The 23,510-nt window shown below is 43.8% G+C and overlaps 1 protein-coding gene across 2 annotated transcripts; it reads right to left on the reverse strand.

Annotated features, from left to right (window-relative positions):
- Window positions 1–5,009: 5,009 nt before the first annotated feature.
- On the reverse strand, window positions 5,010–23,218 carry LOC310699327 (autocrine proliferation repressor protein A-like). 2 transcript variants are annotated; one of them, XM_083486993.1, is made up of 14 exons: window positions 23,118–23,218; window positions 21,254–21,403; window positions 20,044–20,218; window positions 19,123–19,171; window positions 17,599–17,721; window positions 16,212–16,310; window positions 15,964–16,053; window positions 13,084–13,213; window positions 11,891–12,011; window positions 11,363–11,498; window positions 8,781–8,869; window positions 7,654–7,732; window positions 6,439–6,504; window positions 5,010–5,855 (listed from the first exon to the last, which is right to left on the reverse strand). In XM_083486993.1, exons 2-14 carry the CDS (start codon window positions 21,381–21,383, stop codon window positions 5,736–5,738), a joined length of 1,407 nt encoding a protein of 468 aa, XP_083343119.1. In that variant the 5' UTR covers window positions 21,384–21,403; window positions 23,118–23,218; the 3' UTR covers window positions 5,010–5,735. The 2 variants fall into 2 exon arrangements, with proteins under 2 accessions (XP_083343119.1, XP_083343118.1); XM_083486992.1 differs by lacking the exon at window positions 23,118–23,218 and having other exon boundaries at window positions 21,254–21,756.
- Between the last annotated feature and the right edge of the window lie 292 nt (window positions 23,219–23,510).

Raw genomic sequence — 23,510 nt, forward strand, 5'->3', positions numbered from 1 at the left:
TTAAAATATGCCCAGTTCCCAACTGGCCATTATAACTTTAAGAACTGAGCTTGTTCATTTCCTCCTTCCTTCCTATACCCTTTTCCTTTTATGTCATCTACTTTTGGTTGTTTTTCATTGATCTGTGAAACTGCTCTGGACCCTCAAGCCTAAGGGTCAAATGTGGACAAACCCCTCAGGATTCTTTGTAACCTCTGCATCTTCTCCAGGCCACAGCTCATAAAGGCCCTGCTGTGCACCCTCCGTGAGTCATTTTGCCTGTCCAGAATGTGTCTTTGCGCTGTGATAACTTCTTGCTTGCCTGAAGGAAGTGTGCAATGAACACACATCCATGCAATGCATTGGTGGGGAAACTGTGGGCCTCTAGATGTCACTGGACTACATCTCCCATCATCCTTCACTCTTGGCCCTGCTGGAACTGACGGGAGCTGAAGCTGCAACCCAGCTCAGTTGGCAGAGCAGAAGACTCGTAATCTTAGGGTCAAGGGTTTGAGCACCATGTTGGGCGAAGATTCCTGTATTGTAGGAGATTGAAGACCCTTGGGATCCCTTCCAACTCTCCAACTCTTCCAACATTATTAACATTTTTGAGACACAGGCTGCATTTGAAGTACTTGTGTGAGTGTTAGCACTTCCCAAAAAACTTGTAACAATTACCTCAATTGCTTTTGTTGTGCTGCATTGCTAATGTGTAACAGAGACTTGGTTGGACATGGCAGATCAGCACGTTCTTGCCACAGCTTGTCTGCCAGGTTTCTCTTCCACACAGCAACCCAGGTCATGTGGGCGGGGAGGCGGTTGCAGTGATTTTTAGGAGGTCATTAGCTTGCACCAGACATCCTATTGGGGAGAAGCAGTTTTCTGAGTGCACGTTCTGGAAGTTGGGCAATAGGGGCAGTACAGGATTCCTGCATCCTTGGTGCAGCAGCAGTACCAACCTTCCCGCTGCACCAAGGATTCCCTGCCTGAGCTGCTTCAGGTCATGGTGGATGTTCTCCTAGAGACACCTAGCTTGATTGTCATGGGGGATTTTAACATCCATGCTGACACAACCTTACAACGGGCCACTCGGGACTTCTTGGAAAGCATGGCCTCCATGAGGCTGTCCTTGAATAAGTTTGGCCCAACTCATAGTTGCAGACATGCCTTAGACCTGGTGTTCACCTCTATAGATGTGAGTGATCTGACACTAAGTAAAAGTGAAACAAAATAAGTGTCATGGTTGAACTACTTCCTAGTGCAGCTGGACTTCTCTGTGACCCTTCCCCTTTGCAGGGAGGTGGGACCGATTCAGGTGGTCCGCCCCTGCCACTTAATGGATCCCAATGGTTTCCAGAGGGTAGTAGGGGCTGTCTTATCCCATGTTGATGGCTCTCAGCTGATTCCCTGGTGGCCTGCTAGAATGCAGATTTAACCAGGGCTATCGACTGTCTCCCCTTCATGGATCACTGCCTTGCCGTGGCGAGGGGGCTTGAATAACTCATAGAAGCTATGAGCTATGCCTTGCAGGGCCACCCAAGATGGACAGGTCATAGTGGAGAGTTTTGACCAAACGTGGTCCACCTGGAGCAGGAACTGGCAAGCCACTCCAGTATCCCTGCCAAGAAAACTCCATGAACAAAGACAACAGGCATATAAAAGTTATTACGCTGGAAGATGAGCCCCTCAGGTTGGAAGGTGTCCAGCATGCTATTGAGGAAGAGCGGAGGACAAGTACAAGTAGATTCAGAGCTGATGAAGCTGCTGGGCCAAAGTCGAAAGGACGCTCAGTTGCGGATATGCCTGGAAGCGAAAGGAAAGTCCAATGCTGTAAAGAAAAATATTGCATAGGAACCTGGAATGTAAGAACCATGAACCTTGGTAAGTTGGATGTGGTCAAAAATGAGATGGCAAGAATAAATATTGACATCCTGGGCATCAGTGAACTAAAATGGACAGGAATGGGCGAATTTAGTTCGGATGACCATCATATCTACTACTGTGGGTAAGAATCCCGTAAAAGAAATGGAGTGGCCCTCATAGTCAACAAAAGAGTGGCAAAAGCTGTACTGGGATGCAATCTCAAAAATGACAGAATGATCTCGATACGAATCCAAGGCAGACCTTTTAACATCACAGTAATCCAAGTTTATGCACCAACCACTGGTGCTGAAGAAACGGAAATTGACCAGTTCTATGAAGACTTACAACACCTTATAGAAATGACACCAAAGAAGGATGTTCTTCTCATTATAGGGGATTGGAATGCTAAAGTAGGGAGTCAAGAGATAAAAGGAACAACTGGCAAGTTTGGCCTTGGAGTTCAAAATGAAGCAGGGCAAAGGCTAATAGAGTTCTGCCAAGAGAACAAGCTGGTCATCACAAACACTCTTTTCCAACAACACAAGAGATGACTCTACACATGGACATCACCAGATGGGCATCATCAAAATCAGATTGATTATATTCTCTGCAGCCAAAGATGGAGGGCACAAGGAGAAGGGGACGACAGAGGATTAGATGGTTGGACAGTGTTCTCAAAGCTACAAACATGAGTCTGACCAAACTGCGGGAGGCAGTGAAAGACAGGAGTGCCTGGTGTGCTCTGGTCCATGGGGTCACGAAGAGTCGGACACGACTAAATGACTAAACAACAACAACAACATCGACTGTCTGGCTCCGAAGCACCATCTCCGATTACATGGAGCCTGGATGGTTGGTGCTGACCTTCAAAGCCCTAAACAGCCTCAGCCCCGTATACCTGAAGGAGCATCTCCACCCCATCATTCAGCCCGGACACTAAGATCTTCCTCCAAGGGTCTTCTGGCAGTTCTCTTACTGCGAGAAGTGAAGTTATACGGAACCAAGCAGAGGGCCTTCTCGATAGTGGCACTCCTCCCTGTGGAATGCCCTCCCAAAAGATGTCAAGGAGATAAAGAACTGCACAACTTTTAGAAGACGTCTGAAGGCAGCCCTGTATCGGGAGGTTTTTTTATGTTTGACATTTTATTATGTTTTTATCTGTGCTGGAAGCCGCCCAGAGTGGCTGAGGGAACCCAGTCAGATGGGCTGGGGATGATGATGATGATTGCTCTGAGCTATTTAGATTGTTCATAGTGGAGAAACGTCTGTAAGCTTTATGTATTTGTGAGAAGTGTTCCCCATTGTACATGCTTTTTTAAACCATTGCAATGGAGAGAAAAACCTTCTGTGGTGGGAGATATCACAATGACAGAGTCCTGAGTCATATCTCCTTGTTTAGGAGTGCACAACTAGACATGGTGGGGACAAACCAATTTCTTTTCATATGTCTTCCCTGTCTGCATATAAAGAAGGGAGCAGCGTTAAAGAAGGGATATGCATAAACTTTGGGGGAACTCAGCTCCTCAAATATTTTATTGGGGAGCCAAAGGGAGCTCAGCCCCTAGGAGATGGCGCCTATGTCTTTTGGCATGTACAGCTCAGCTGCATATAATAAACTCTCAAGCTAACACGCACATTCTCCAGTCAGTATGCATAGCCTCCAAGAAACAACCTTGTGTTCTATGTCTCTAGTGCAGAAATGTGCAATCTGCAAATCTCACATGGGCCACAACATACCTGCTCAGCTGACGAACACTCACCCCCACCAGCATCCCAGCAGCAGAAGAAGATTTTGGATTTGATATCCCGCTTTATCACTACCCGAAGGAGTCTCAAAGCGGCTAACATTCTCCTTTCCCTTCCTCCCCCACAACAAACACTCTGTGAGGTAAGTGAGGCTGAGAGACTTCAGAGAAGTGTGACTAGCCCTAGGTCACCCAGCAGTTGCATGTGGAGGAGCGGAGGCGCGAACCCGGTTCACCAGATTACGAGTCCATCGCTCTTAACCACTACACCACACTGGCTTGGGGTGAAGCTTGAGCAAAGCTTGGGGAAAAGCTTGAGGTGAATCAACATTGGGATTGGAGGGGAGGGAAGAGTTAAGCAGCTGAGGAAGGGAAAAGAGGGCTGGGAGAGAAAGGGTGTGAAGTACAGATGTGGTACCACTCAATCCTCCGAAAATCAGTGGGAGACTGTATGTTATGTGATGGTATACCTGGATGGCAAACTTTTGGTATGCCTGATTGTTTGGGCTAGCAATTAGTCATGCACAAAAAATCTGAAGTGTTCTGCTTTTGCCAGAGTTTTACTGTGTTCCTGGGACCCAATGTAATTTTCACTCGTTTGGGAATCTCATATCATATTGAATTTCCTCCTTGCAATACACATATGCCTTCAAAACACAAGAAAATGTCACCAAATGCACAAATGCCAGAAACAAGCTATATTTGATAATGGAGGGGGAAACAGCAAAATGGGAATAGGACAATGGAAACCCCTGCAGGTGATATTAAGGCATATTCGTGTTTTTAGTACTGTATCCCCATTTAGCAGAATGGATTCTAAAGGCAGGTGGTGATAGCTAGCCAAAGAAGTTAAGCTGTTGGTCCGTGCCTTGTGCAGAATTTGAATTCAATCACTTTACATGACAGTTGTAATTAATTACTTAGATCAGAGAATATTTAATCCCATTATGAGGTTAAACTGTCTTAAAAGTAAGATAAGGAATTGTACTGTTTGCATAAAATGGTCAGAAACTAGTACAGAGTTTCACTGAAGACTTATAAAGCATAGCTATATACTTTATTATGATCCAGGGCACTGGGAATCAAAAAGGCACACTTTCCTGTGTCATATTTACTTGTTCATCATTCTATAGAACCAGCCCCTTCCTCACATGTCTGATATTCTTCACACATCCACCCTCCGCATTCCCCATTCCCCATTGCCACAGCATCTGCTCCTTGGTTAGGTCTCCTGATCCTGAGTGACACCCCTGCACCTATTTCATTTCAGTTTAAGTGGGACCTGTCTGCTTTTTCTGCATGAGGTTCCTTCTCTGTCCACCCGCTTCTCCGCATGGTTTTCCAATGCCTCTTATTGTTGCACGGATTTTAAAGTACCAGTGACCCAATCAAATTGTGTCCAAGAATTGACAGACGCAGCAGTGGAGAAAGAGAAAGTGATGTTTATTGCTGAGCAATAACAGACCCAGTGGAATCATTTCCAGAGACGGGGCACCCCAGATCTAGTGCCCTGAGGCTTTATACCTGAGTACATACATGACATAATCGAAGACAATCACATACGGTAGCAAAAATAAAACCAATGAGCGCATTCAAGCCTTGCCCCTGATCGTACAAAGATTTCCCTCCCAACTTCTGCTTTCTTCAGTCTGTACATCAGTCCGATCTTTTCCCTGGTTTATGGTAAGAAAGGAGAAAGGAAACCTAAAGAGAAAGGAACTGTATTTGGCCGTTTCACTGTTGATAACGTCTCCTACGCAACATCTGTTATACAGGGACATATATGTTTTAGCTTGCTTGGGACCCTGGCTGGACAGAAGGAAAGTGACAGCACATCAGATTTATTGCTTCCCCCCTTTTGTTGGCGAGGCATTTGAGGACATAAGAAGAACAAGGGGAGAGCACTGGGGCAGAGGTCGATTTGGATTTCCCAAATCTAAGCATTTTGCTTTTAGCTGTGCAGAAGCCTTCATGATTCAAGCATGGATTATGTAAAATTATCATAAATATATATGGTTATATATGGATATGTGGATAACTGATTATATGGAAAGCATAAAGGTAAAATTCATCCAGGTGGGCCTGCTTCATTATGTCTTCCCTCATGGATGCTGTCAGCAACAGGAGCCACATTTTCTCTGCAGGGTTTCACACCAGTGTCCCATAGCATCCTTCTCCACTGCAGTCTGCACATGGAAAAGTGTCTGGGATGATTTGAACCTCTGAGGTGAAAACATGCTTATCATTCTCAGGTCCTTTGAAAGTTACCTGGAAAAGAAATGGCAGTACTGCTCAATACAGTGGTACCTCGGGTTACATACACTTCAGGTTACATACGCTTCAGGTTACAGACTCCGCTAACCCAAAAATAGTACCTTGGGTTAAGAACTTTGCTTCAGGATGAGAACAGAAATCATGCTCCGGCGGCGCAGCAGGTTAGCTAAAGTGGTGCTTCAGGTTAAGAACAGTTTCAGGTTAAGAATGGACCTCCGGAATGAATTAAGTACTTAACCCGAGGTACCACTGTATGTTCCTTTGCAGAGAGCTGAATGGAGCAGGATTAGGAGTTTATAGCACAGAGATATCAAAGAAATGATGGATGCATCTTACTGCAGATTTTAGAAGCAGTGCTGAATCGCAGAATACTTTGTGCCTATTTATACAGTTGCACAACAGTCTTGGAGCACTTAGTTTCAGTTAATATTAAAGGGAATGTAAGTTCAACAGTTAATGTACATAAAACCTGACATTGTGCACATTCAGCAGCCTTCATGGAAAATGTGCAGCCCGTGTTTCTAAGGAAAAAGCTGTGCAAGAATGAGTCAAATACTCAACTAGTGATTATATTTACCTCAATAAAGAAACCCTTCCATCTAAGTAATGGCTTTGACAATTCTGCTTTATAAACACCTGTTCCCTGCAAAGAAATAAGACAGAAGAAGGTGCTGAGAAGCGAACATGTAATATTAAGAAATTATAGAATGTTCATTAGTATGAATTTGAAAAAGAGTGAGCTGAGATTCCTGGTTTGTGTCTTCCAAGGATAGGGAAGAGGGAACAGTGGTGGAGGATGGCCACAGATAACATAGCCCTTCTTTCCAGGTGACCTTAAACCACTCTACATATTTCCAATAGCTCTGACATCCAACCTGCTTTGTTACATAGAGTAGAATAGGTTCTCACTCCTGCCTTAGATAATTCAGCTGTCTCTAGCTGGCCCTTGGGATTATCTCCAGGAAACCCAGAAAAACCAAAACCCACACTGCTCACCAGCTGTGCTTTCCTCCCCACTTGGAATGTTTTCCCCTGACTTCAATGTGTCCTTGAATTCTGATAATGCTTCTTGCTTGCTTCGATGGAGGATAGAGAAAGATGTCTGAGTGTGAAGAAACTAGGCTACTGCAGAATGGTAGAATTCACATTGATTGCTCTGTTGACTTTTGCCTCTGACCCTGGCCTCCACAAAGTTGTGCAGAAGAGAACGTGGCTTTCGGTCAGAAAGAGGTTCCTCACCCCTATTACGTGTGTAGAGACATACTCCCCACCACATTAGGGAGCCCTACTCCCTAGCATGGGTGATTTTACAACTGCAACATAAAGACAATGTTCTTCTGCTAGGTGCTGGGGAATGTTTTGGGTAACTCAGACAGTGAAGGAATCCCATTTTATTTATTGGTTTGATTTATTTCTTACTGATTCATTCAATTAATGTCCCACCCTTCCTCCTAAAGGAGCTCAGGGACTCTCCAGAATGGCCCTTCTGTCCACATGCTTACTGGTGAACATTAGGTTCTGCTCATCCAAAATGAAGTACCAGCTGTGGCCTTTCTGGTGCCTGTTGTCATCACCCTTCGCAACCGACAGGTTTCTGTGACACACACCACACAGAAAACCTAAATGAATGTGCTGATGTGCAAATCTGCAAATATTCAATATCTTGAACAGAAGTCCAACTTTAAAGGAAGACATTTATTTCCCATGAACGGCTTTCGTGTTTGTCTGTGTCTTTAGGACCCTTGACATCCTCAGCTTTGTGAAGAAACTAAGGAAATTCTAATCCTCTTACCACTTTAACAACATTGCAATCAATCCAACGTGCAGGATTCACAATAATCAAGGAAAGCCTAAGATGCCTGAAGTCTCGCCTGAGAATGAGAAAGGAAAGAAGAGTTGTGGCCTGAGCACAGAATAAATTGTTTTGTGGAGAAAAGTACTATCAACAATATATTATTTTTTTTAGTTCACTGTTTGCGGCACAAGTAATCAAGTTATTTATGGAAATTAAAGTTACTGCTTATTATAGAAGGTTACCCACCCATCAGGATGGTTCTCTAATACAGTCAACCTGATCCAAAAGGTTCCAGAGTATCCATAATGACCGACTCAGTGATTCCTTTTGAATCTTTGTTAGTAGGATTTCTGGGGGGAAAGTACAGGGCTCCACCTGCACTTTAAATATAAAGCAGTACCATACCACTTTAAACACCAATACTCTCTCCTGCAATAACCCTGGGGGCCATAGTTTGTTAAGAGATCCCCCATTGCCCTCACAGAGCTTGACTTTTCAAAGTGCTTTAACCATCAGTCTCTTTTCCAGGAAATTCTGGGAATTGTAACTCTGTGAAGGGAATATGGTTCTCCTAACAACTCCCAGGACATTTAACAAACTGCAATCCCCAGGATTCCTTGCCTGGGCTGTGTGTGGAGCCATGACAGTGGTACCTTGGGTTACAAACACTTCGGGTTACAAACTCCGCTAACCCGGAAGTAGTACTTCGGGTTAAGAACTTTGCCCCAGGATGAGAACAGAAATCGCTTGGCAATGGTGCGACGGCATCTGGAGGCCCCGTTAGCTAAAGTGGTACCTCAGGTTAAGAACGGTTTCAGGTTAAGAATGGACCTCCGGAATGAATTAAGTTCGTAACCCGAAGCACCACTGTACTGTTTAAATTGGTATGATGCTGTTTTAAATGTGCAGCGCAGATGAGACCTAGAAGTTTGCGGAGCTGCTCTCTGCTGACTCATAGAAGCCAGTGGCCAGGTTGCTTGCTTGCTTGCTTGCTTTTAGGAAAATTTGGTAAGCTTTAAGAAAGACACCACTTCAGGAGCTTTTTTTGTATGTATGCAACGTTGACTTTGTATATTATTCCATATATTAATGAATTATATAAGATATTTCTGAAAGAAGCCTACTTGTTGGTGAGCCATGTGTCAGAAAAGAAACATCTAGTTTTTAAAGGCTCCTGATCTGTGGAGAGAGAGATGATGCCTTTGCCATTTGCCTAGAAAAAGAGAGAATAGCATAGAATTATCAAGTCTTCCTCCAGTTATCACCCATTTCTATTATCCTCCCAAACAGGAGGTGCAGAAAACAAATTTGTTTCCACAGCATATTTAATTCAACAGCAATCATTGCTTTAACTGGCTGTGTCATGCAATACCATATGTGAGATCAACCCAAATAGTTGCCACATACATAAAGGAAATGGAGAACCTTGAAGTTTTGCTTGTGTTTTCAGGCTACGGGCATATTCACCCTACATTTTTAGGTGTACAGTGAATATTTCTTCAAGCATATGACTAAAAATGCAATGCTGGAATGAGACAAATGTGTGTATTATGCATCTATACTCATCAGGGCCAGGAGTAACTGCAGCTGCATGTGAAGTGTTTATTCCTCGCAAACTGAGAAAAATTTAATCAAAAACATCACACAAATGCACCAATACTTATGCTCACCTGGCCTCTCACCTGGCACTGAACCACTATGTCTGTGTTAAATCACTATGACTAAATTTAATATTTTAAAGAGTGGATACACTTTTAAAAACTAGAGTGATCAGCATCTCCTTCTTTTTGTCTGTTCAATATCTGGAGAATGTTTGGAATGTAGCACTTATTACAAATTGAGAGCCAGTATCACATCGTGGCCAGATTGCTAGATTTAAATCAGGAAGACACACTTCCAAATTCCTGCCCTGTTTAAGGAATGAGATTTAGGTTGGCCCCTTAATTACACACCATCTCTGCCTCTCAAAAGGAGCAAACAGATCTCCATCACATTTATGCACACTAATCTATACATATAGGGAAAACCTGGGTGCCTGCTCAGTCTGTTATTTGGGTTTTAAATGTAAGTGGGTGATTCAAGGCCCCCAACCCTTTCGTCTTGGATTTCTTCTCTATCTTAAAATGGCACTTGACCCAAGCTCTCCAGATAGAGGACACCAGCAAACCAAAAGTAGGACTGCCTTCTCTAAAGTTCGGCACAGGGACCCCTTAGTGATCTCGAGCCATTCAGTCTCTCCCTCCTCGCTTCCTTTCCCTCTTTCTTGTGGGGAGATCTGTGCTCAGATTTCTCATTTTTAAAAAAACCAAAAAACATACACAAATGCAGCCTGGAAGAGGAGGCAATTTTTTTAAAAAATTGTGTTAATGAATGTTAGGCCAACACGTTCCCGTCGCACGATTTCCACAATGAAAATCTCTTTCAGAACTGCTTATTAAAAAGCAAACATTCAGATGTCCTGCACCTGTGGGGCTTAAAAGCAGATGGGCTAGTGTGATTTCCATTCATGAGTACAGCCCAGTGAGAAATGATTTAGCTGCCTGCACAGAGCATCACAACACCCATTGAAATCATTCCCACTGCACAGTTGTGTTTACCTCTTCTCAATGGCAACAATGCCCACATACAGGAAATACACAAAGCGAGATCCTCCCACAGTTTTCTCTTTGCCCATCATCCAAATGTATCTCACCAAGCTGTTGTAAGGATAAATGCTGGAAGATCTACACTCCCCTCAGTCTTCTTGAAGGAAGATGCTCTATCAGCTGAGCTATCCCAGTTATTGTTCCCATTGCACAATTTCCACAATGAAAATCTCTTTCAAAACTGCTTATTGAAAAACATACAGTTATTATCCCACATACAGTTATTGTTGCCTGATGACCGTCTTCAAAGCAACTACTCTATTCTGAACTTAAAAATGGAAAGTGTAATGCTGGTGGTCAATGAAACAGGTTTAAAGACTGTCTCAAGGCAAATCTTTTTAAAAATGTAGTATAAACACAGACAACTGGGAAATACTGGCCTGCAAGCACTCCAGTTGGAGAACAGACTTTACCAAAAGTGTCATGGGCTTTGAAGACACTTGAACTCAGGACACAAGGGAGAAACATGCTAAGAGGAAGGCATGCTTGGCACATCCACACCGTGATCAATTCCCACCCAGAAACCAAGGTCCCCACTGTGGAAGGACGTGTGGATCCAGAATTGGCTTCCACAGTCACTTACGGACTCATTGTTGAAACCGTGTTTATGGAAGACAATCTTACTCATCTACGAGTGATTGCCAAAGAAGATTGTTCTCATCATTTACTGGTAAAAGACAATATTAAGCAAGGCCTGTTTGCATATAATCATAACAACTTTCCTGCTTTCAGTATTTCTTTATCGTTAGTATTTTATTTTATTTCAAAATTCAAAGTTACATTTTGTCACCCAACAGTTGTAATCCTATTCTACATTATTAAGGACTTCCTGTTCACCCATCCTTGATGTTTATAACCAAGATTGCAGCCAAATGAACTTTAAATTCTGATAGCTTCTTAGGAATCTTGAGCTCGACTGAGTATCCTTAGTAAAGGACCACACTTAATTTCCGTCTCTTAGGGACAACATGGATTCATGGCTTGGTGTAAATTACAGAACAAACTTCACGACTGAATTATTCTTGTCAATTGGTACGTAAAAGAAGACATGTATTCCTCACCTCAGACCTGTTCCAAGAAATTTGAGGCATGGTCAAATTCTGCATGGTGCTGAGATAAAAGGCTCTACACGATTCAAGGATAGATGCTCTATTCCATGGTAATAATGTTATACCGTGATTAGTGTTCGGGATGAATCTGCAGTGCAACAGAGAGGTTTTTACAAAAATACCTTCCTTGCAATAGTCTAAGGTAAAGCAATGACATGTTTCTTCTAATCACAGAAATTTGACTTTTCAGAGTTTTTCCTCCTTGGAAAGAATGCACACATATAAATATACAAAGAAAAAATCATTGCATCATCATTCAAAGCCTATGTGAATTGTGCAGCAAAGATCTGCAGCTTTCTTCACTGGTACTATTGTTCATATTACACAAGTGGGTTCACACAACAGCTGAGGATCTGCTGTGCTTTCTCAGTATTGTCTCTCATCTGGGGCTCAAGCCATCTGGTCATTGCCTGTAACCAGAGGAATGATCTCATTGCCTTGAAAAGGACAGTCTGGTAATCTTTTGCAGCATGAACTCACCGGATATATTTCTTTCCTGGTAGCTCATCAAAGAAATAGTACGAGTCATCAGGCAGGAAGAAGTCATCTCCTGGTGATAAGATCATGAGCAGGGTCCTATTTTGGTATCGTTCTTTATATTCTGAGGATGGAAAATTTAATGTTATTTTAATGGGCAACACATGCAGTTCTCAAGTTGCTGCTCTGCTTATTTACATCATCAAAGGCTGGTAAGATTGGAAAACAAGAGAAATGGAGTAAAGATCACAAATCCCTAAAGAGCTGTAAACATTCTTTGGACAGGTGGGAACAAAAATAGAACTGGAAAACATGTTTAAAAGCCTTATTGTGGCAAACTAAGCCCATATTATTTTATTGTGGGGGCCCATGGCCCCTAGGAGTTGGCTCCTATGTCACAAACTCATAGTCTTCAGCCAGGATTTCACAGCTTGCTGCTATGCCTCAGATGAGGAAGGTCCTAGTTTACAGGATTGAGGGAAGGTTTCCAAAAGGAAAGTGGAAAAGGGGAGAGAACTTGATCTGGTTGACCCATTTCTTATCCCACTGCATGCCGACATATTTTCAGTGTTCTCCCTCTGCAAATATTTCAACGTTTTCACATATTTTTACAAGAAACAACAATCACTATTCAACAACCCCCTAATCCTCACTCCACAGGAACACCAAATGGCCCTTTAATTAAATGGATGCCATGCTCTTCAATGCATCTTACATGCATTATAAGGTAAAGGTAAAGGGACCCCTGACCATTAGGTCCAGTCGTGACTGACTCTGGGGTTGCGGCGCTCATCTCGCTTTATTGGCCGAGGGAGCCGGCGTACAGCTTCTGGGTCATGTGGCCAGCATGACTAAGCCGCTTCTGGTGAACCAGAGCAGCGCACGGAAACGCCGTTAACCTTCCCGCCGGAGTGGTACCTATTTATCTACTTGCACTTTGACGTGCTTTCGAACTGCTAGGTTGGCAGGAGCAGGGACAGAGCAACGGGAGCTCACCCCGTCGCGGGGATTCGAACCGCCGACCTTCTGATCGGCAAGCTTTAGGCTCTGTGGTTTAACCCACAGCGCCACCCGCGTCCCACATGCATTATAATGCCACCAAAATTCCCTGGGGCTGCCCTTTCCCACTTATCCAATCCTTTCTTCTGCCACCATCTGATTCACCAGAGAAATCTGAGATGGTAGGAATTGCTCACCAAACGGATCAACATGTGAAGTTAATTCCTGGAACCGTGGGGTGTCCAACTGCCGAGTTAGATTCATGACATAGAAATGATACAATGCAATGCCCCAGCCACAGTACGATCGGTATTCATGATGCCAATTCTGTAGCAAAGAAGTCACAAATGAATTCTATGTGCACATAGCAAGTGTCATATATTAAGAACCTGAAGTTCTATAGTATGGAGGACAAGATTTATTCAACTCTTTATAGCAGGGCTAGGCTCAGAGGCATACCTAGAGTCCCTTGTGCCCTTGTCAAGGAGCTACCGTATTTTTTGCACCATAACACTCACTTTTTTCCTCCTAGAAAGTAAGGGGAAATGTCTGTGCATGTTATGGAGGGAATGCCTATGGGTGGCATGCCTACGGATTTTCCTCCTCTAAAAACTATGTGCGTGTTATGGTTGGGTGCGTGTTATAGAGTGAAAAATACAGTATATTGGTGCCTCCCCCCCAAAAAATCTCAGAAGCAGGCAAGGTTGTTTGGATAGGAGGAAGGTGCCTTCTTAGGACTAGAGAGGGCACCCGTACTGCTCTCTGCCTGGAAGCCGCTCCAGGTGTAGGGCATTCCAGGTGTTGTGGGAGGACTCCAACACCTGATAGGTTATTCTTGCACCCCATCCCCAGTTGGGCAGAGTTTGGATTCACCTACCCCTAGGTACACTTCTGGCTAAAATGATAAACACAAAACAAAACATGCCAATAAGTTATCCCCATCATTGTGCCATCAGTCAATACCTATGGCTTTTTTGGTTATTTACTTAGGTTTCAACATCACATTTGTGAGTTCAGCTTTGCAGCTTGAGAGGAAGCTTAGATAGGCTAGTTTTAGCCTTTTAGGCGGGGGCCACCAGGTGGCGCGTTGGAAGATGGCCGACAATAACATCTCTCTGACCCATACGAGGTACTAAGGGGCTGCTATGGGAAGTATGCAGCCTTCCTAATCCCCCCCTGGATATGGGGGGCACTGTCCCGCCAGCGGTGTTCACAATGCACGCCCTGATACGAGAGATGGTGGTGCCGAACACTTGGCATAGGCCCTTGGTGAAGTCAGATCTTCCTGACGCTGATTCCAATCAGCGCGTGCTGGTTGCTTCAGCTCGGAATTGTAATTGGAAACATACTATTGGAAATGAAGCTGAAAGCACATACATCAAGTAAAGCTCGACTGATAACACTGCTGATTAATGGATCTCTGCGACCAGGAGTGACGGACGGATAAGTAAATCTTCTGATGAATTACCACAAGGAGACTGTATGTTTGGAACGAAGGGGGTGGGGTGGAGGAAAAAACTCTTTTTTTCTTTGCACAATGTGATATTAATAACCCTTCACCCCAGATAGAAACAAGATCGTCACGTTTTTATGAATCATAGGCAGGATTTTAAGAACTATGTGGGATGGATTACAACAGGAGAGAAGACTGGTGAACGGTGAGAAAAGAGGAAAAATTTTATGACGCAGTTAAAAAATGGCGTCTCGCCAAGACAGGCTTGCCAGAGAAAGAAGGACAGGGGGAGGAGAATCAGGATCGTTCAAATGAGAAGGAATGTTGGAATGCAAGTCTGACCTGACAGAGCCCCCAGACTCATTTGATTTATTTGGTAAGCCTGATAAAAAATAAAGGACAGACCGGAGATTAATTTTGTTTATGGAAGCGTTGTACAGAGGCTGTCCCGGACCGATATGATTTTTGGAAGAGTACAAAATCCACATAGAATGCCAGCTTTTAACCTGCTTGTGAAAATCATCAGAGATCGCAAAGAAAGGAATTTACGATAACAACAAGAAGAGAAAGGAAGTAATAAAGGACTATCCGGATCAAACTGGACAGAACTGTCTAATTAAAGCAGTAAGATAAGTGATGCTGTTTTGGACTCGTGCAGAGCTTGATGTATGGTCACCCCCAACAAAATTTAAAATTTGGCTGTATAATTTGGAACTAATGTGATATGGATAATGTGATGTGATTGGCCTGTTAATAAAAATTATTTTTTTTAAAAAAAAGTTTTAGCCTTTTAGTTTAAGTAATCCAGAATGTGTTAAGGCAGACTAGATTTTCCTGCTATTTCCCCCTTTTATCCCCCTTAAGACAACAATCACATAAACAGTATTGTAAAATGTAAAAATAACATTCACTCAGAATACTTGTTGAAGAGTATCAGATACTGCAGCTTTGTTCAGGCAGGCTTAAAATGGTAATTCAGTTACTAAGACATACTTAATGTCTAGCTTAAAATGTAGTCTGATCTTGGAGCTCAGACTAAACAGATGTTTTCACATTGCTGGCAGAATGGAAAGAAATGGAGAGGAGGGTGTGCCCAGGCAGGTCGGAGAATATATAACTATGCCCTCCCCATGTCAGGGCACAGTGGGGGTATCTCTCACAGAGTTCTTTCTGGTAAGTTTACAGGAAAATTCTGTGAATTTCAGCATGACTAGCAAAACATTAATTATTGATTTGACTCCATTTTAAATATTCTACACCTTGTCCCTCCCCAGCCTCATAACCAAACAGCTGTTAACCAACCAATATTTGGGGCCAGGATATTTGAAGGACCATTTTCCCTCCACAAATTTGCCTCTCCTCCCTTACAATCATTGGAGGGATTCCTCACTGTCCCTTGCCTTCAAAAGCATGGCTGATTAGGTAACAGGACAGGGTCTTTGCAGCAGTGGTGCTGAGGCTGTGGAGTGCCTTTCCTCAGAAGTTTCACTGGCTCTCACACTTGTGGCCTGCCTGCAAGTGGTCAACATATTCTTATTTGTCCAGAGTACTATGAAGGAACTATGAAGAAGACTCAAGACCAAGTACACACAGCTAGTACCCCATCCTTTGAACAGATACTCACCTTAACAATATTCAAAAGATCATAGAAAATTGGAATAAATGACTCAACTCTCTTGTCCACAGCTGCTACCAGCCAGGTGGCCCAGCCATGCTGCAATAAAGACATAAAGCAAAAAGATGCAGAGGTATTCAGTTCCCACTTGAGAGCCCAAACATGGCATACACAGGTGAAATGGGGATGAGCATGCATAGGGTTAATTCTGGTGTGCCGGAAATCCAATACAGCACAGACCTGCAGTTCATACCTACCTTGGAAAAACCAGCCACTGTGAACTTTGTGATATTTATCATTCCACCGGATTCTTTCAGCATTAAATCTGCTACAGTGTCCATGCCACGCACAGCTGCCTGCACACAAGGGAAGAGGATTATAGTCTCTAGAATTTGAAGGAGATGCCTTTTGAGGCTTTTTTCTTTGTCTTTTTCTACTTTTTTATTGTTGGTATGCTTTTTCTTTCCCTCTTTTTTTCCTTTCTCTAATTTTCCTTTCTCTAATTTTTTGTAAATTTGATGTATATGTATGTATGTATGTATGTATGTATGTATGTATGTATATTTTATATATATATGAATTTGAAGGAGATGCTTGCATTGGGTTTGACTATATCATTCTATCAGCATGGCATAATTTAAGTGCCCTCAAGAGGTGTTTCATCTTCATGACTTTAATATTCATTATGATTATTTATTAAATTTGTTCGCTGCTTTATCTTGCCCAGAGCAACGCAAAACGACTTAAAAGCAAACAGACAATAAACCCCACATAGATACAAGAGGAAAGAGAAATACATTAAAAACATCCCACCCACTTCTCAAAGGCCCCGGATAGTTTAAGGACAAAGGCCTGGTTATAGAGGAAAGCTTTTGTCTGGCAGCTGTAGTGAAGGCGCCAGGCAAGCCTCCCTGGGGAGAGAATTCCGCAAACGAGGAGCCACTGCAAAAAAGGCTCATTCTTGTGTTGCCAGCCTGCAGACCTCTTGTTCCAAAATCTCAATGGGAGATTGTAGCAGCAGCCAATAAAGCGAGATGAGCGCCGCAACCCCAGAGTCAGTCACGACGGGACCTAATGGTCAGGGGTCCCTTTACCTTAAAAGATAACTAGAATTTACTTAGCCATTCTGTAAAGGTGAAAACCTCAAGGGGGTATCCTTAATCCAAATACATTCAAATGCCACCATGCCCCTGCTCTAACATTCTCCTCCATGGGCCCATACATCCTCTGCCATGCCCCCTCTAGGCAACCACCACAAGTGCACCCCTGTATGGGCAAGTGGACACACACACACAACCACCACCACCACTGCAGAGGGCATGGGCATGTTGGAGCAGTGCACCTGGAGCACAGGAGGTGAGGTGCACCTGCAGAGGAGAAGGCACAGCCACGCCAGAGACACCAATGGCATAGTCATTGCGCCCAGACCTGTCGCCTGATGCCGCCATCTCACCTCGCCTCACGGGCAGACCAGCTCTGCTGGATTCTCCGATGCGCAAGCTGGTTTTATAAAGTGAAAGATATGTGCTCTGCAAATGTTACAGTAACTCTGCCAGCATTCAGGGGTTTCTGGAAACAATAAAGAATATTTCCCAGAATGATGGCAGCATGTGCTTGCCAGCCAATACAGAAAGCCAGAGTTACCTTCACCATTGGAAACTGAATCAGCACATGTGGCGGCTCACTCTCGTCATTCATGAACTTCCACCACGAACAAACAAGTGCAGCATTTTCAATGCTGTTATTGCACATTTGCAAAGGGATTGTCTAGAAGCAAAATAAGAGAAAGATGAGTATGTTTTTGGTTGAGGCATCCCATCTGGACCTCTAGTACAGCCTGAGAGGTCTGACTTAGTTCACAGAGAGGGGCACCAGGTGAAATAGGAAGGGAATTAGCTATCACTTGGACAGTGTAAGTTCAGTTCTGTTGATGGATGGGTTGTTCTGTTTAATGTTGCCAAACCTGTCCAACAGACGATACCTCCCCTACCCCCACAAAAAATCCTGCATTTCTTTCATTTACACATATATTTGGGCTAAACAGTCCTCAGTAACCATGACTGCAAATTGAAGAGGCACCAAACACAACCTTTAGGAACAGAAGTCCTGGTAAGGCACTGTCAAGTGGCTATCAACAACCCAGGTCATACACAGGGCAGACACAGACATGGAAGGCAATTAGCTTTTTATTAGCAGAAAATGACAACACGGCAATGTTCCTGGTTCATCTTAGCTCAGTGGAGGTGTTGAAACAAAGCTCTGGGCATGCCCTCACCCCTCTGGCCTTTTAATCTGGATCACACCCAAGCAGATAAAGGTGGTGTTGAAGGGATAAGCTCCTCCTCTGGGCCTGTCTGGCCCATTGCTCAGCAATGTGCATGACACTCCTCCAGCGGGCGGGGGAGAAGAATCAACAGGACTGGGACTGTGCATGCACACTGTGACTCTCAGCCTCTAATCATGTCCTGGAATGCCCTCCTTCTCCTGACCCCTCCCCTTTGATTGCTCAAGTCTCCTGCTTCTTTCAGCTCCCAGCTCATCCCTTCTGCTGACTGCTTCTTGGTGTCTCACCACCAGTCTCTGGCCCCTAAGGCATCATCTATCTGCAGAGCCCTCCCTGGAGGGCTCTAGGGCGGATGGCCACCAGCTCTCCTCCTCGTCCAACCAGGCTCTGCCATCCACAGGCCAGGATTGTTAAACTCCTAGTGATAAGGAGGCACAGTTGCCCCATGTACAACCCACTGGGAATGCAGTGGGAATCCATGGCTCCAGTATGTATCTGGGGAATATGCTCCTGCTGCTCTCACCTTCACCTTCTTTAAGGAGGTGAGCCCCACATGACTAAGGAGGTGAGTCCCACATTTTAATTCTAGTATTTTGAACGACATCTATGAAAGAGATGGTTAAGTCTTCACATATTATGAAATATAATTAGCTTATAAAGATAGGTTATTGGACACACTGCATATTTCTGCTCGATTTTGCTCTGAGACTTCCCTCAGAGTGAAATTGGGGAAAGAAAATCTGTAGTAGAAGTTTCCAATGGGAAAATGTGACAGCCACACCTGTTTCCCCATTTCCACCCAACCAGCTGACTCCTGACTCCTACATGAGTTTGAAAGTCAGTGTGGGAAGTTCCCAGCATGGCTAAGATCCTAGAGCACGTACCTTGTAGGTGATTGGCTGGTTTCCAATCTGTCCCAAAAGTGCCGCACAGCTTCAGACAAAACAAAATATTAGTCAACAGCAGTAAATGCCGTGTGGAATCAACAGGCAATGATGCCAAAGAGACCAGAGTTAATAGCTCTGGATAGCTTTGGAACAATCATGACTATGATTTTAACACTAAAATCAAGGCAAAGACAGAATTCAGGCAATATATCCGATCTTGTTTTAATTTATACGTATTTATTAGGGGGCTGGGGAAAAGATGAACTAGGATATGTCTTTGGAACATAGAGAAACTGTCTTGAATACAGTGAGCTGGATTAATTATCTTCAGTCCATTTTTGTTTCTGGCTGTTTTATTAGCTATAACTTTTTTTCTCTCCTGCAAAAACACTCACAGGTTGCAAAATACAGAATTTATTAATGTATGTGGGATAACCAACATATTTAAATCTGATTAATGTATGAAGGGGTCAATACCACAGAGCAAACTGTTCTGCCACTTCCACTCACCATCGGAGGAACTAGGTATTCAAGGCTTTGTTCTCCCCCAGTCTACCTGAGAACCTCAATGTGTGAAGAGGTGTAAGCTGGTTGCTCCAGCTCAGACTACACCACTCTCATCAGCCACTCTTGAGTTCCTATACCAATCATTTGGGAACCACTATATAGCTGCCTCAAAGAAATCCTGCTTTGCTTCAGAGAAGCCCCAAATCATTCTGAGGTATTCCTCCTCAGCTGAAGGGTTGTCCAAGTTTGATGTACAACCCTCATTCCCCACCAGGAAAAGTATTTTCTCCAAGTATTTTCTGCCTTGCAGTTCTCTATCCTTGTAGGGCTGCTAATTCCCTTAACAGTCTTAACAGAGCACAGCAAAGATGGTGCCAAATTCATTGCTCAGAGGTCCCTCCTATTACTTACGACCCAGATGATTTTGCTATATTGACAAGGTCATCAACACTCAAATCTTGTTTACTAGACAGGTCATCATTTCTTCCTATCCCAAGCATCAGGAAACACGAGTTATTCATTTTTCGTTCCTTTGACACAACGATGATCAGCTCATGCCACCAAATTGGGTTAGACAATTCAGACTCTGAAAAGAGATACACAGAATCTATTCATTGGGGGATTTGGCCTCCATTTCCCCTTTGAAATACATTTTCCACCCAGGAGGCGTATTTATTTATTTATTTATATTTATTTATCTACGTAGTAGTAGAAAAGTAACAAAATGGAAACAGAGTGTAAGATAGTGTTTGGTATCTCCCTTGTTTATATCATCATTCTATCTTACATGTGTGAGTGAGTTCACTGTGATGACATGGCTCAAGAAGTGGGCTATGTTAGTAAGCGGTGAGGAGGACAGTGTTAATGTTTTTTTCCTCTCTGAATGAAGAAGACATAGAAGTCTCAACGGAAAGCAGTGCAGCAGTAAATGGGCTCTCTGAATGGAAGAACAGATTGCAAGACTGAATGAGAAACTGGCATGGCCCAGTATGGCAAAGTACGGGCTGATTACAAAACTGGAAGTGCAAAAGATACAGGATTTGATTTAAAGCAAGAAGTTGCATTTTTCTAAGTGGAGCTGAGACTGTGCTTGGATAAGCATATGTTTTGTGAATGTGTGTGTGCATTCTTTTATCCTCTGTTCTTCAGGTAAAAGCTTTTGAATATTTAAGGAATGTATTGACCATACTTTACAGTAGAACCCTGTGTTACGGATGGGATCTGTTCTGGAGACCCGTCGGTAACACAGAACTGACGCAAGCCAAAGCGCCATGTCTGCGCACATGCGTGGCACAATTTAGTGCTTCTGCTCATGTGCAAAGCGCGATTTAGCACTTCTGCGCATGCGCGAGCGGCGAAACCCAGAGTAGCCCATTCCAGTACTTCCGGGTTGCTGCGGGACGCAACATGAAAACACATAACCTGAAGCAGACGCAACATGAGATATGACTATATGGGAGTCAGTCTTACATATGTTTTAGCTTCTTAGCTGCTAAATATTGCTACTCTGCAACATCCTTGCATCCCACAGTGCAGATCACACCCACCCAGCAGCCACCTTCCCGGATTAGGCTCCCTGTGGAAATGTCTTCCCCTGTATTTCAAAACTCTCTGCTCTCACCATTCAGCCACTTCAAGGAGGTCATGTTGAGGGTATAGATGCTCACATCAGGCCTATCTTCCTTCTTTGTGACAGTGTAGTTGTAGTGAGGGTCATACTGCTTGACGTAGTCATCCAGGGCTGTCTGCATCCATCCAGAGGGCAGGCAGGCTGCCAGGAGGAGAAGAGAGAAAGCAGCATACATGGTCAAGCAGGTCTAGTTGCCTTGAAAGAGGTACCTGCCTTTGTTCAGCAGCAGTTCTCCCACTTCAGATCACAGTTGCTCCCAGCAGGTGTATGCCAAAGCTTTCATCTAGAGCTGTTCTCTCCATGAATGTCACAACTTTCTCCAGTATTTATACAAGTCTCATAGCAGGGAGGGCCCTGTATCACATGGCCAAGACAGCATTTATGCAGATTTATCTAATGAGCGCAGGAAGTAATTCTGCCAGTTATTCTTCATTGACTTCCAGTCACAAAGCACCCTCCCACTTATCACTTCAGGCCTGTAGCCAAACTTCTACAGTTTCACTTGGGACATAGGTTCACCTTCCCTTTGCACTTTTTGAAAAAGAGCTTTCGAAATGGTAAAATGGCACCTTCCAGTTAACAACTCACAACTTGCTTTTTAGAACCGAGCGGGAAATGTTTTGAGAAACTAATTAGCAGCAAATGCTCCTCCTTACCTGAAGTGGTGGTAGTCCAGTCTCCCTTTACTTACTTGATCTGCTCAGCAGATCTCAGTGGAGAAGCTGGTATAATGTGGCCTGGTTTACTGACCGAACCCAAAGAGTGCTCATTAATTGTTCCTTGCCATCTTGGAAAAGGGTGACAAGTGGAGGGGCATAAGGTTCTGTTCTAGGCTTCTTGTTGTTCAAATTTGCAGATGGCACCTACTTGGAGGGTTGCTAATGCTGCAGAAGGCAGAATCGGGATTCAAGATGACAGATTGGAGAACTGGGCCGAAACTAATAAAATGAATTTAAATGGGGCAAATCTAAGGTTCTGCATTTATATAGAAAGAACCAGTTGTACCGGTCTTGCCAATAGTACGTGTGAAAAGAATCTAGAAGTCTTAGTAGACTACAAGCTTAACATGAGTCAACAGTGTGATGCAGCAGCAGAAAAAGCTAGTGTTACTCGACAGAAGTATAGTATCGCAATCAAAAGTAGTAATAGTACCACTCTATTCTGCCTTGGTCAGACCATGCCAGACTGTGTCCAATTCTGGGTGCCACAATTTAAGAAGGATACAGTGGTACCTCAGGTTACATACGCACTAACAGGTTACATACGCACATACAGACTCCACTAACCCAGAAATAGTGCTTCAGGTTAAGAACTTTGCTTCAGGATGAGAACAGAAATCGTGCTCCGGGGGCGTGGCGGCAACGGGAGGCCCCATTAGCTAAAGTGGTGCTTCAGGTTAAGAACAGTTTCAGGTTAAGTACGGACCTCCAGAATGAATTAAGTACTTAACCTGAGGTACCACTGTATTGACAAGCTGAAACGTGTGCAGAGGAAAGTGATCAACATTATCAGGGTCTAGAAACCAAGCCATATGAGGAATAATTGATGAAGTTGGGTATGTTTAGCCTGGAAAAGAGGAGACTGAGAGCAGATACCAGGCCTCCTCCTGCAGCTGCTGCCACCGTGGGAGGGCCAAAGGGACCTCAGCCTCTAGGAGTTAGCTCCTATGTGTGGGAGAGTTGCTTTGAACATTGTAAAATCTGAACATTTTAAATAAAATAAACGGAGATACAAGAAATATAGGTATCTTGACACTGCTTCTTCCCATTCATCTTCTGGTAAATTTCCCCTTCCATTTCCTTTTTTTTGGGAGGGGGAGAGGGAAGTGGTGACAATTTCCTTCTCCATAACCGACCTCTCCAGCATTTGAGAGGGGGAGACTTTATGTGTCTCCTCTTCTTAACCAAGGAGGCAGTTTCGGTGCCACTCTATCCCTTGAGCCACTGTCTCATCTCTGTGGTTCCTCCCCCTCCTGCTCCAGGTCCTCTAGCTTGTGCCTTACCCAGCATGCACCACAGCAGAAGAAAGTGTTGACAATAACAAACAGCAGTAGCGGGGGGGGGGGCAGGAATCCTTGGCTGTGTCACTTCTCTCCCCCAAGACCACGGGTGCCAAATATGGGGGGCCGTGAGTGTGGATATTTTCACCCCTTCCCATTGCAAGAATCTCCTGGCAATGTTTTCAGAAAGGAGGGGGCAGAAACTGCTTTTCGCTTCTTCCGCTCCTGCCTGACTCTGTTGGAGTCTGA

Source organism: Podarcis liolepis (genome assembly GCF_965112155.1).
Source record: "Podarcis liolepis genome assembly, chromosome: 2".
Lineage (NCBI taxonomy): Eukaryota > Metazoa > Chordata > Lepidosauria > Squamata > Lacertidae > Podarcis > Podarcis liolepis.